The sequence below is a fragment of the Mus musculus genome, chromosome 9 (assembly GCF_000001635.26).
Source record: "Mus musculus strain C57BL/6J chromosome 9, GRCm38.p6 C57BL/6J".
Classification (NCBI taxonomy): Eukaryota; Metazoa; Chordata; class Mammalia; order Rodentia; family Muridae; genus Mus; species Mus musculus.
Window position 1 is genome coordinate 104,027,998 of NC_000075.6, and position 13,645 is coordinate 104,041,642.

The 13,645-nt window shown below is 43.6% G+C and overlaps 1 protein-coding gene across 1 annotated transcript in view; it reads left to right on the forward strand.

Moving 5' to 3' along the window:
* Nphp3 (nephronophthisis 3 (adolescent)) overlaps nt 1–13,645 on the forward strand; it is a 41,268-nt gene that overhangs the window by 25,454 nt on the left and 2,169 nt on the right. Inside the window, exons 16-26 of the mRNA NM_028721.3 lie at nt 1,965–2,103; nt 3,894–4,058; nt 5,331–5,425; nt 6,381–6,503; nt 7,709–7,895; nt 8,042–8,283; nt 9,335–9,410; nt 10,438–10,565; nt 11,337–11,577; nt 12,625–12,750; nt 13,142–13,257. Coding sequence (NP_082997.3) covers nt 1,965–2,103; nt 3,894–4,058; nt 5,331–5,425; nt 6,381–6,503; nt 7,709–7,895; nt 8,042–8,283; nt 9,335–9,410; nt 10,438–10,565; nt 11,337–11,577; nt 12,625–12,750; nt 13,142–13,257 — 1,638 coding nt within the window. The remainder of the gene's footprint in view (nt 1–1,964; nt 2,104–3,893; nt 4,059–5,330; nt 5,426–6,380; nt 6,504–7,708; nt 7,896–8,041; nt 8,284–9,334; nt 9,411–10,437; nt 10,566–11,336; nt 11,578–12,624; nt 12,751–13,141; nt 13,258–13,645) is intronic.

The window sequence follows — 13,645 nt, forward strand, 5'->3', positions numbered from 1 at the left end:
GAAGGTGGAGAACAACCTATTGTCTTGGCAAAAGCCTGGGTTGTTTGGGGATTTCCGTGGAATTCTTTTGGCCAACAGCTCAATTGGATGAATCCTGGCACTGGAGGCCTTGTTTGGTGACAAGAGATGGCGAGTGGGGGTTCTTCTTCCCTCATTATTGGGAGACTTTATTGGAATCACCTTCATATGTATGGGAAGTTTCCACTGTGCTAGGTTCCATACCACCGCTCAAACGCTTGCCATTTCTGTCTCTCCCCTCATTCCCTCCCTCAATTCCTTCTCCCCCCCCCCACTTGATCATTCCATTTTCCTCCATCTCCCACCCCCACCCTCAGGCTCCAGCCCATCTATAAAATCTATTTTTCTCTCCCAGGGAGATCCATGTGTCCTCCCTAGTCCCTTCTTTTATGTCTAACCTCTCTGGGTCTATGGATTGTAGCTTGGCTATCATTTATTTAATGGCTAATATCCAGATATAAGTGCATGCATACCATATTTATCTTTCTGGGTTACCTCACTCAGGACTTCTTTTCCTAGTTCCATCCATTTGCCTGAAAATTTCATGATGTGATTTTTTTTTTTAAAGAGCTGAGTAATACTCCATTGTGTAAATGTACCACGTTTTTTAAAAAATCCATCTTCTGTTGAGGGACATTTAGGTGTTTCCAGTTTCTGGCTGTTATGAGTAGAGCAGCAGTGGACATTGTTGAGCAAGTGTCCTTGTGGTAGGATGGAGTGTCCTTTGGGTATATGCCCAAGAGTGACATAGCTGGATTGATTCTCATCTTTTTGAGGAATCCCCACACTGATTTCCGTAGTGCCTGTACAAGTTCTCACCCCCACCAGCAATGGAGGAGTGTCCCCCTTGCTCCACATCCTTACCAGCATTGGCTGTCACTTGTGTTTTTTATTTTAGTCATTCTGAAGGATTTATGATGGATGTAAAGTAGTTTTGATTTGTATCTCCCTAATGTCTACGGACATTGAACATCTCTTTAAGTGTTTCTCAGCCATTTGAATTTCCTCTACTGAGACTTCTCAGTTTAGATCTGTACCCCGTTTTTTTTAATTGGGCTATTTGGTTTTTTTTTTTTTTGATATCAAGTTTCTACAAGGATCTTATGAAGAGGGACTTGATTGTGAACCATTTCTATATTTAAAAAAGAAACTTTGTGCGGTGGAGCTGTTATATTGTATGCTTGGCTTGGTTTGGTTTGGTTTTTTGCTAAAGACTGGACCCAGGGCTGGGCAAGGGTGAGCACCCTGCTGCCAGGCTGCGTCCCCTGTTCTTGTCTAATGTCTGTGAACGTGCATGTATGTCATGTGTATTTACTCAGTTTATTTATTTCGCAGTACATAGGCCTGAGCCTGTAGCGCTGTGCATGTTAGGTGAATGCCGTGCCTCTGAGGTGAGCTTCTCACTAAAGTCGTGAGGCTGAGCTTAAGCTTGCTCTGTACAAGCTTGTACTCTGGCAAGTCTTAACCTTGTAATAGTCCTTCCTTGACCCCACCCCCCACCCCAGCAGCTAGGGTTACACATTTGAACTACCAGCCCTGGCTTGCTAAATTTCTTTAGTTTACCCTGGTGTTCTCAAAATCCTGGCTCCATACAATTTCAGTATGCATGGCTAACAGTGCTTCTTGTATCCTGCTCCCTGTATCCTGCAGAAGGCGGCATGCTGGAGGGTAAGAGCTGACCCTAACTTGTTTTTCTAGTTCACGGTGAACACAAATTGCTTGACATAAATTAACTGTCAGCACGTGTTTATTGAAATGAATTAAATGATATAATAAAATAAAGCAAATTACTCCAGCAGCCCTAGAAAACGATCATCTTTCTGTATTTTTATTGAATTCCCATTATGAGTTGTAGCACAAAAATAGAGGTCCTTGTTTTGTGTGCCCCAGATTCCTCACAGCCATTGGCAGTCGGCATGACATTCGGCTGTTCTCAATTCCCACAGTGCCGGGAGAGGGGGCAACGTAGCTGAAACCCTCCATCAGTGCCTGCAGTGTCAGGACACAGTGTCACTGTACAAACTCGTTCTCCACCACGTCCGGGAGTCCATGCCAAGTGACAGGGATAAAGAGTGGATGACACAGGTAAAGTGCTGTGAAGCCACAGGAGGACCCCTGGGGGGCTGTGCGCAGTCCTGGGAATGAAAGTTTAAATGTGCTCTAAGCATATGGGAGAGGCTGGAGCCGGTGCTTCCAACAAGTCTTCCTGGCGATGACTGAGATTTCTCTTCTCATGGTTATTCGTTGTCTTACCTTGTGTTTTATAAGACAGGGTCTTGCTCTACAGCCCTGGCTGTCCTGGAGCCCAGGCTGATCTAAAACTCACAGCAACCCTCCTGGGCCGCACTTCTGAGTGGTGCTGGGATGTAAGCTCGCCTCCCTGGACTTGATGCTTACTCCTTTTTAGATTGAGTTGTCTCCTTCCTTCCTTCCTTCCTTCCTTCCTTCCTTCCTTCCTTCCTTCCTCCCTCCTCCTCCTCCTCCTGTTGTTGTTGTTGTTGTTCTTCTTCTTCTTCTTCTTCTTCTTCTTCTTCTTCTTCTTCTTCTTCTTCTTCTTCTTCTTCTTCTTCTTCTTCTTCTTTTCTCCTTCTCCTCCTCCTCGTCCTCGTCCTCGTCCTCGTCCTCCTTCTCCTTCGTCTTGCACATATTTTCTTTTAGGATTCACCTTTTTAGTTAAGTTTAGTTTATGTTTGTTTTGTTTTGTTTAACTCTGTGTAAGCACCTGTGCCTGTGCAAGCACGTGTGTCTGTGTAAGCGCGTGTGTCTGTGCAAGCACGTGTGTCTGTGCAAGCACGTGTGTCGTGTGTCTGTGCAAGCTCGTGTGCCTGTGCAAGCACATGTGTCTGTGTAAGCACGTGTGTCTGTTGGGGTGTATGTGTACATGTGATTCAGGTCCCCAGGAGGCCACAAGAAGGCTCTGAATGCCCTAGAGCTGGCGTTACATGTGTTTGTGAACCTGATGGTGTGGGTGCTGGGAACTGAACCTGGTCCTCTGGAAGAGCAGCAAGTGCTTCTAACCACTGAGCCATCTCCCCACTCCCATGTTTCCTTTTTCTTATTGGTCTGAAGTCGTTAAATATTCATATCATATTGAATACTAATCAGATATCTTTTATCCTTTGTGCCTGGTCATCTATGGTAGTATTCCTTTAAATAAATTTTATTTTAGTAAAAATCAAATTTACCAACAGTACTGGCCTGCTGTGTCTTTAGACTTCTCTGCTGCTTTACTGGTCCCGTGTGGTGCATGTTTGTGTAGTTTCCCTCAACCCCTTTTATAGCTTTGTGCAAGTCTTTAATTCATGTGGATTTATTTTAGTACGTGAGGGAAAAGTGTCTACTTTTTAGCCTTTTGGCATGCGGCTATCTAATTGCCTTTTTTAATTATTATTAAATGATATATATTCTCTTCTGATTTGGAATGTTACCCGACAGACATCAAGCTCACATGTAAACATGACTGTAGGTCTGTTTCTATGTTCTTCTAGTCAGGCCTTTCCTTTTTCTTTTTTCTTTTTTTTCTTCTTTCCCATTGATAAATTGTCTTAGAACTTTAAGACAAAAGAAAAGCTTTGACATTTTGTTGAGCAAAGTTGTCTTTTTCCCTTGTGTTTTGGCTAAGGTAGTTGTGTGTGTGTGTGTGTGTGTGTGTGTGTGTGTGTGTTCATGTGCCTTGTGTATGTGATAGACAGATGTGTGTGTAAGGAGATGTACTTGCTAGTGTGCACATGTATGAAAGTATGGATGTCTTCCTAGGTTGCTTCTATACTTCTTTTCTTGAGACAAAGTCTAGGTAAAACCTTAATAGGTGTTAGAAATTCTTGGCCATGGTTTCTGGGGTAGCCTGTGGTCCCTGTGCTCTGTTCTCTGTCTAGATCCTCTGCCTCATCAACGTTAGTCACAATGGCGTGAGTGAGTCAGAGCTGATGGAGCTGTATCCAGAGATGTCCTGGCTCTCTCTAACCTCCATCGTTCACAGTTTACACAAAATGCACCTGCTGACTTACAGCTGTGGCCTACTCAGGTTTCAGCATCTACAGGTAAGTGTTATTTCAAGTATCCTTTAAATAAAAAGGTTTTTTTACTTATAAATATCACTGTAGCATTCCATGCTATATTATATACTGTGTTATGTTAAACATTTCAGATGTTAACCTCAAAACCTAAAATTTGCTATTACAATTTTTCTGGAATGACTTTAAATTGCATGTGAAACCTGTCCAACACTAAGCATGTGTAGTGCCTTCGTGTGGCAGCTATTACCCAAGATGCTCTAGTTCTAAGGACCTGCCATAACGTATTGTCTCTATAGTTAACAATAGTGTGTGATTCAATTTTAATAAAAGGAGCCAGGCTCAGTAATACAGGCCTACCATTATCCCAGTACCTGGGAGGTAGAGGCAGGAGGATCAGGAGTTCAAGACTAGCTTCTGCTATGTAGTCTAGCCTGGGCTGTATGAAAGCATGTCTCAAAACCCACAACAGTTATTAAGAGGAGAATGGTGTGGTAGCATATGCCTATAATCCCAGGAGACTGAGGCAGGAGCTTAGTAAATCTGAGGCCAGCCTAGGCTACATAGCAAGAGGCAATTCTCAGAAACTCAAAGGAAAAAAAAATTAAGAAATTATCTGCCCTGTTACATGTTACATACATAATGTTTTTTTTTTTAATTCCACTCACAAAACACATGAAGCAAAATCAAAAGGGGAGTTTTCTCCTAGGAATGCAAACAAGATGAGAGTCAGCCTTTTTTATGGTCACTTTCCCTGGCTCAGGAGCGGTCTGCCCAGTGCTGGGTGAATTCTAAATTGTGCAGACTGTCCCAGGGCAATGAAGAGACTGGGGACAGCCCTTGAAGATGTCAGACTTGCCGCACGCCTTAGCCGTGTAAATCTTCAGAAAGGACTGGCTAGTAGAATCCCTGTCTCGGGTAGCACCATGACCGAGTTGTGTGTGAATTCCCTCACCCAAGGGCACGGCATCCTCCCTGTCACCATAGAATGCTTGTCACTGTAGAACGCTCGGCCCTTCACAGCCGTGCCCCTCTGTCACACATGACTCGGATTTAACTTGCTCTTTTGAGTTAACCTTTTCAGTGCACTTTAAACTTTTATTTCTGAATTTTTTAAATTAAATCGTGCTTTGAGTTCTTAAACTAAGCTTATCACATCAGCTTATTCTAAATTTTAAAATATTATGGGGCTATTCCTACTATGTAACTATAGAAATGAAAGAATTATACATTGCTTTTTTATAATTCCGCTGTCAGATGTATAACGACTTAGTAGAATCAGTGTTCTTCTCTTCCCAGGCCTGGGAAACAGTGAGGCTGCAGTACCTGGAGGACCCCGCCCTCGTGTCTTCATATAGGGAAAAGCTCATTAGCTATTTTGCCTCACAGCTCAGGTATCAGCAGTGTCTGCCCTGTTCTTCTGCTACACAGCCTGCCTTTGTGTTCCTGTTTCTCTTCCTTTGCTTGTAAGGTGAAGTGTAAACTTCAGCCAGGTCACGTGGCACAGGCCTGTGTGTGATACTAGGCAGACTGAGGCAGGAGGATTGCAAGTTTAAAGTCTGTCTGGGCTTCTGAGTGAGTTCAAGGCTAACCTACAAAGCTTAAAGAGGTCCTTATTTCAATATTAGATAGACAGACAGACAGACAGACAGACAGACAGAGGCAGGGAAGGTAGCCCAGTGCCTACATAGCATATGCCAAACTGTGGATTCAATCCCATGTACTGAAAAAAAAAAAGTAAAACTTCAATTATTACCTGAAGGAATTTATCCTTTTCTTATCCCATATTAATATCAAGAATGAAATACCATTTTATGGAAATATTTTGTTATTATGATAAAGGAGGAACTCTAGATGACATTGATAACCAGATCAGTTTATTCTCTCTCTTTCTCTCTCTCCTCTCTCTCTTTGACACATACACATCTCTGTGAATGTAAGTATATTCAGGTCCTTTGAAGATTGTTTTTGGTTTTGGGGGCATTGTTTATGTTTGGGGGGATGGTTTTTGTTTTGTGTTTTTGTTTGTTTGTGTTTTTTTTTCCTTTGTCCTTCCTTTAGGAAAACACCTTTAATGTTCTTAGACTTTCACTCTCTTAAGCCTTTCAATGTTTCAATGTTCTATCTCCTTCCTCATATCAGCCTAGAGAAGGGTCTGGTCTAGAAGATCAGGGACTTGTCTCAGTGAGGATGGTAACTGTTCCTCGTATTTGGCCTAGCTTTCTTGGCTTTGGATTATACTAGAATCAGAAATCGTGGTTAAATGTGTTTCTCTCCCTCCTGTGGTCTCCTGAAGCCACCGGAGGCCTCTGTTGCCAAAGGTCTCACTGTGGTCTCCTCCCTTTCCAGTCAGGACAGAGTGACCTGGAGAAGCGCAGATGAGCTCCCATGGCTCTTCCAGCAGCAGGGGAGCAAACAGAAGCTGCACAGTTGCCTCCTCAACCTCCTCGTGGCTCAGAACCTTTACAAAAGGTCCGAAGCGTCTTCTAGATCACCTCTCCCGGGAGGGTCAGCTTTAACCAGCTGGTTGTTTTATGTAACAACACTGGCAAATGCAATTGCTTTAAAATTTAAAATCTGAGTAGTCTCAGTAGCACCAGAAATACAAACAATAAGCGTGAGGGATTCCGTGACGGTTTATAAATTGTCATGAGATCTTCTTTGTTAGGGGGAAAGTATATTGCTGCTTTTCAAAAATCAGCTAGAGTGATCCCAGGGCAGCAGTATCATACCTTACTCTTACATTTAAGCAGATTTTAAATGGTGCAGAGAAATTATTCCTAACCTCAGCTCCTCAGGGCCACCAGATCTCTCCCTAGTGTCACTTTTAACCAGATTCTGGGCTCCCAGTGGAATCTGACCGGGTTAACGCAAACATTGCTCTACAATGTTACTTCCGTTGCCTCTGGATACATTTGAATTTGTTAATGGCGTAACTGCCCTCTTATTAGCCTGGCTTTTCACCTACTAAGCCGCAGGAAGGATTTTTGGTTTGTTTTCTGCCTCACTTAGAAATTTAGAAATCAGATGTAGAATTTGATTTGCCCCTGCTGAGCTCACAAATTTCATTGTTGGACCCGCTGAGCTCCTTGCAAGCTGCCTGTGAGCCCTGTGGATTCACATTTCACATATGGCCTTTGGCATGGCATCTCTCTCACCCTCCTGCAAATATCACCTGCAAACGAACCCTGTTCCGTTTCCCTCCAGTTCCTCGGGGCAATCACGAGGTTGCTATACGAGATGACCCGTCTCGCTAGTTTCTGCTGCTTAATTCCCATCATTTAAAAATGATTTGGAGGTGAGCTGAGCTAACTTTAGCATCAAATGTCTACCCGGGATTCCAGTGAATAGGCATCAGGGAAGAAGCAAGATCTTAGCCATGGCTGCCGGCATGGCAAATGCCTTCCCGAGTGCTATACACTCGGACAGCAGGTGGCGCTGGTAACCCCTTCTGTATAGACAGTGGTGAGAGGTGAGAGGTCAGACAGCCTGCTGCCAGACACTGCAGCCAGGAGATGTGGGATGGATGGCAGTGTAAGCCTGGCCTCACGGTCCCCGTGCAATACTTGCCTCTAAATAAACTGCCTACAGCTCCGTAGGAAGGAATTCTGACGTTTTCATTTGCTGTGGGTTTTAAAATGTGCTTTCCATTAAGTTAGCCTTGTCTGTTGGAACAGAGGACACTTCGCCGAGTTGCTGAGTTACTGGCAGTTTGTAGGCAAAGACAAAGGTGCCATGGCGACCGAGTACTTTGAGTCACTGAAGCAGTATGAGAACAGCGAAGGCGAGGAGAACATGCTGTGCCTAGCCGACCTATATGAAACCCTCGGCCGCTTTCTGAAGGACCTAGGACTTCTCAGTCAGGTAACCTCAATGGACCCAAAGGCAGGATGACTCACGTTTACACCTCTCTCCTCCCAGGACGGGAGGTTTTTTTCTTTTGTTGGCGCTGAGATCTGTGGTGTTGAATTGCTGTGTTTGATCAGCCCCTCTCGTGCCTTTGTTCCCAGGCCGTGGTGCCTTTGCAGAGGTCCCTAGAAATTCGGGAGACAGCCTTAGATCCTGATCACCCGAGAGTAGCCCAGTCCCTCCACCAACTGGCCGGTGTGTACGTGCAGTGGAAGAAGTTCGGGGATGCGGAGCAGCTGTATAAACAGGCCTTGGAGATCTCAGAAAACGCTTATGGTGCAGACCATCCGCATGCTGCTCGTGAACTGGAGGCGCTGGCGACTCTGTACCACAAACAAAATAAGTAAGTCTTAGATGGCTTCACCCTCAGACCTCACGAAGCGAATGGGTGTTTCCAATGTATGGAAGTGGTAGGTTTGCATCTGTTTATTTTCTTTATCCTCTGTGTCATGGTCAGATGGTATTTCCTGGTCTTCGGGGGTACATACACACAGAAAGCTGCATGAAGGACAGCGCATGAGCTTTGAGGTGATCTAGTTAGAGCTCTTCCACCAGGCTTCATCACTATAATGCTAAGCACGTTGCAACTACAGGGACCATGAGCCATTCTTCTTAGTGGCGGAGTCCAGTTTGGCAAGAAGGTTTTATTGGCTCCCAGCCATATGTTTTATTTGCATATTGTCCATGGTTGCCTCTGTGCTCCACCAGAAGGTTTTCTTAGTTTTGACACAGATCATGAAGTCCACAAAGCCTAAAATATCAACTACACACCATTTGTAGGAGAGCTTGGCTGATCCGCAGTACAATAAACAGGTTTTCAAAGCCAGGCTATACTTCAGCAATGGGGCGTTTGCCTGGTTGTGTATGGCCCTGAGTGCGATCCCTGATACCATAATGAGGAAGACAACACACTTTTTAAAAGTTCTTGTACCTACTGAGTGGCATCTCGACCACTCTCAGAAATTCTTTCTCTTCCTCTACCGTTAGGAAGACTTCCTGGAAGTTTTTCTTTTTTAACTTCCACGCTAATTCACACTAATTTTGCCTAGATGTTTGCATTTATAGCTAACCAAAAATTAGTCTGTCCAGATAAAAGGTGCCCACTGCAAACTAAACGTTGGGGTGGTCATTGAGTTAGACTGCTAGAGACTCTGACTGCATTAAATCAGTTAAAAGCAATTAAATGTGAGCTTTATAGAGGGCCGTGTGGGTTTCCTCAGAGACTTTGAACTCCATGAGCACCCACTAGCCTCCTGTTGTATTTAAGAGTCAGAACCACTGTGCATTATGTCAGTGTTTGTAGCTCCTTGAACCCCTGAATCATGACCATTTATCCTCTCTCTCTCTCTCTCTCTCTCTCTCTCTCCCTCTCTCCTCTTTCTCATTTTTTAAAGGTACGAACAAGCTGAACATTTTAGGAAAAAATCAGTTATAATTCGTCAGCAAGCCACGAGGCGAAAAGGCAGCCTGGTAAGGAGGGTCTGTTCCCATCGCCCTTTGAACCTGAGGAAAGATGAGGTCTGACTATCATGAGACATAGACCTTGCACTAGAGCGCTTCAGGCTTACGTGACTCCTAGAAAGGCTTTGGTTGGCATCTTCCCTTTATTTATCGTCACAGTTTGAGAGAGGTATTGTTGAGCAGTTACAAAGCTCAGCTGAAGGTGCACTCTGGGAGGCGCTGTTTCGGGCTACTGTGATTCTTCTCTGTGAAGAGCTGGGAAAGGACACAGAAGTTTAATAACATCTTCTGTGAGATTTGGGTGGGGAGGAACTGTTTCCCTTAAGCAAGTGTTTCAAGTGTTCCTAAGGTGCTGATAAAAACCTAAATATAGCATGTTTGGCTTACTAAGTCTCTGTCCCTGGGACTGAGATGGTCAGTTGGCACAGTGCCTGGTGCACAGGCACAAGGGTCTGAATTAGATCCCCAGCCCCCACATTAATTAAAAATAAAAGACCACCGTGCTGAAGACACACTTATAATCCCAGCGCTGGGGAAGTATAAACTGGGGGATCCCTGTGACTTTCCTAGCTTCATTGGTAACCCCCAGGTCCCAGTGAATGACACCATTGTACAAATAAGGTGGGTAGCAACTGAGCCTCACCACCGGAAGTTGCCCTCTGGCTTCCATATGCACCTGTGTGCACACATGCATGATTATAAAACAGTAAATATAAGTTGCTCTCTATAGAAGAATCTGGTGTGTATGTGTACAGCTGGAGTCAAAGGTTAGTAAGCTAGGTCCTAGGCTTTTTTTGAAGTACTTGGACATAAACCATGCTAGACCTCGTGATCGTTTTCACAAAACAGTGCTTAAGGAATTTGTGAGCGTGGTTCCATGTAGAAATAAACACGTGTCCCTCATAAATGTTAGAGTCAGTGTGCTACTTAAAACAGCCGCTATCTAAGATGAAAGAGGAAGGCTTTCGTCAGGACAACAGTAAATGCCTCCAGAGTGAGGCTGGCGCTCAGCGTTTGTGTTTCTGTGTTACTGCAGTACGGGTTTGCCCTTCTACGCAGGCGGGCTCTGCAGTTGGAAGAGCTCACCTTGGGCAAGGACAAGCCTGAGAACGCCCGCACCCTCAATGAGCTGGGTGTTCTCTACTTCCTTCAAAATAACCTCGAGTGAGTACCGTGGCATTCCTAATGAGATTCACAACAAGGATCCACTGGGTCTCTTTGGTGGGAAGCTGTTTTACCTGTCTGTCAAATCCAAGGTTAGGGGGAAAAAAAAACAAACAACCTACCTCTGCCAATTTCCTGTTTGGTTTGGGTTATGAACATTCATACACTTAATGTTGTGTTTCCATTTTCTTTCCACGTTGCTTCTGAAGCTAAGCATTATTTGGCAGCTTCCCTAGCAGGGCCCTCATGGTTACAGAAAGCGAGTTAATGCGGACATTACATCTGAGACCCACAGAAGCAACTTCAGACCCACCAGGAGATAGCTGAGTTAGTGGGCGGCAGCTGCTTTCACCCTTTGATTTACTTAGAAAAGATGTCACGTCTACACTTCTGCTGTCTGAAAAACAAGTGCATTTAGGTCTCAGAAAAACGCAACTCATTTTTCATGTTTTCCCCTAAGTTCCTTTTACCAACAATTATTTGGTAGCAACTCCTAAGGGGAAAGAACAGATGCCTCTGCCGTCCATTCGGCACAGTGTGACCACTGGAAAGGCCTTAGAAGGCTGTTTCCAAAACGATCTGTGGGTTTTGCATTTAGGAGGAACGGAGTTGAGAGCTGAGCAATCACACAGATGCCTCATGGGAAGCAAAGGAAGGGGAAGGGAGGGGGAAGGGTAAGACTCCAGTGTGTCTATTCTCCATCTCTAAGGGCTTAGGACTCTGACCTCTAGAGAATAAATTGCTTGAGGCATTTTGGGGTTTTGTTCCCAGGACAGCAGAGCAGTTTCTGAAGCGTTCCTTGGAAATGAGGGAGCGGGTTCTGGGGCCAGATCACCCAGACTGCGCACAGTCCCTGAATAACCTGGCAGCTCTTTGCAATGAGAAGAAGCAGTACGAGAAAGCAGAGGAGCTGTATGAGCGCGCCCTGGACATCCGGAGACGCGCACTGGCTCCGGACCACCCTTCCCTGGCCTACACCGTGAAGCACCTTGCAATCTTGTATAAGAAAACGGTATGTACACCTCACCCGTGTCTGCGTGCTTTACGATGAACGGGAGAGGCCATGACTGCTGCCAGCCTGTTAGTTTATTGCCTGATGGGAGGTCGTTGTAGGTGAGCTTTTACAAATAAATTATTTAGTTTCTAACCAATGAGAACATGAAGGTATATATTGTTTCAGACTTAATTCAATTAAGATACTAATTTGGTTTTCTGAAAATACATCCCAACGACAAATCAAGCATCTACATTGCTAATGAGTTCCTTTCAAATACAACCCATTTTATTATCAACATTATGAATGAGGTCTTTTTATATAATATCTCAGTAATTTTCAAGTTCCTCTTACTGTACACGCTGTTAACCAAAACACAGGAAATCACCCCGTAGCTAGGGCTGTAGGAAGTGCCTTATTTATTTATATATTTATTTTTACAAAATTGACATTTTATTCTACTCTTCTCTTACTTTGTCTACAATTAAATAGCAGCTCTTTTTCATGGGAGTAAAGTTTGGATTTTTCTATCTATTCAAAGCAAACCTTGACCACAGCCTGCTTTGACCAGTGCAGCCTCGGAGCTGTCTCTGTGCTGAGAAGTGGGGAGGCTCCCTTGCTGGTGGTCACGGCACAGAAGGTCATGCATAAGAAGGGAATATGCTGTTCTCTCGGGCCAGCTTCTCAGTTAGGGAAATCATAAGGAAAGCCCCGAGGGGACGGGGCAGTTGGCGGGACGTGAGGCAGTTGGCGGGGACGTGAATTTATTTGGATGTCCCCTTGAGTTAAGAGCAACAACAGATCTATACAACTGGACATTTCTTTTACTGGAAACACTGGATGAGTAAATAAAGTGCAAACCATCTTTCCAAATTATCAGAGAACCTTTGTGTTCCCAACAGCTTCATGTGAATATTATATTGGATTTTCTGTTGCCTTGAGGTGTGGCCAGCTGTAGAAAATGCTTCTGCAACCTTATTTAATATATTTTATTTCTGGAGAAAGTTCGGGTCAGATGGTATTTATTGCTTGAATATTTTGTTAGATTATGCTTTTGTTTTGAAGGGAAAAGTTGACAAAGCTGTACCTCTGTATGAATTGGCTGTTGAAATTCGGCAGAAATCCTTTGGCCCAAAGCACCCCAGTGTAGCTACTGCCTTGGTAAACTTGGCAGTCCTTCATAGCCAAATGGTAAGCATCTACATTTCAACTGTTTGCAAATGAATGATCTGAATGTAATATATAGATTACCTCATATATTATATATAATGTATATATTTTATACATATGGATAAATGTGAATTAATGGCATAGTAAGGCAATAAGCAGGCTTGTGCTTATTATAGAAGCGAGTCAAATTGTTACTAAGCCATGTCTAAAACTTAAAAGAGTTTTTACTTTCCATTATTCTGCTTCTCCAGTTATGATTGTCCATAAAATAATGTTTCCTTAATATCTCTTAGAAGGATATTAAGGTTTTCAAAGTGCTTATCAAAGTATGTCAGAACAGTATAGAATACATTAATAATAATTTTAGACACACTATGTGTTAAGTGAGCACTGTTACTTTTTTTTTAATAAGAAAAAGCACAGTGAAGCCCTGCCACTATATGAAAGAGCATTAAAGATTTATGAAGATAGCTTGGGGAGAATGCATCCTCGAGTTGGAGAAACATTGAAAAATTTAGCTGTGCTCAGGTAAGAATGTTTCTCATCTATCCCAATATTTAATAGCTTTGATTTATCACAGAACAGCATGAAATATTTATCCCTGAAAATAGTCTACCTTGGGGTGAGGGTAGTTGTTTTGGTCTCGTGTAGCTTTAGATACTCAAGTGGTACTCAGAAGCAGAGAGAAAGCAGGCTTACTTTTTGGAGGCGTGTACTGTGGACAGTAGTGAAGACAGCCTATACCAGCACTTCCTGCCTATGGGGTGACAGGGCTACGTACTAACCTCAGAGCTGATGAGTTAGGTGTGTGTTGAGTTTTGCTCACTCCTGTGCGTTCATCTCGGAATGCAGGTGATAACAACACTTAGCATTTTTTTATTATTTTTTTTTAATTAGGTATTTTCTTAAATACAGG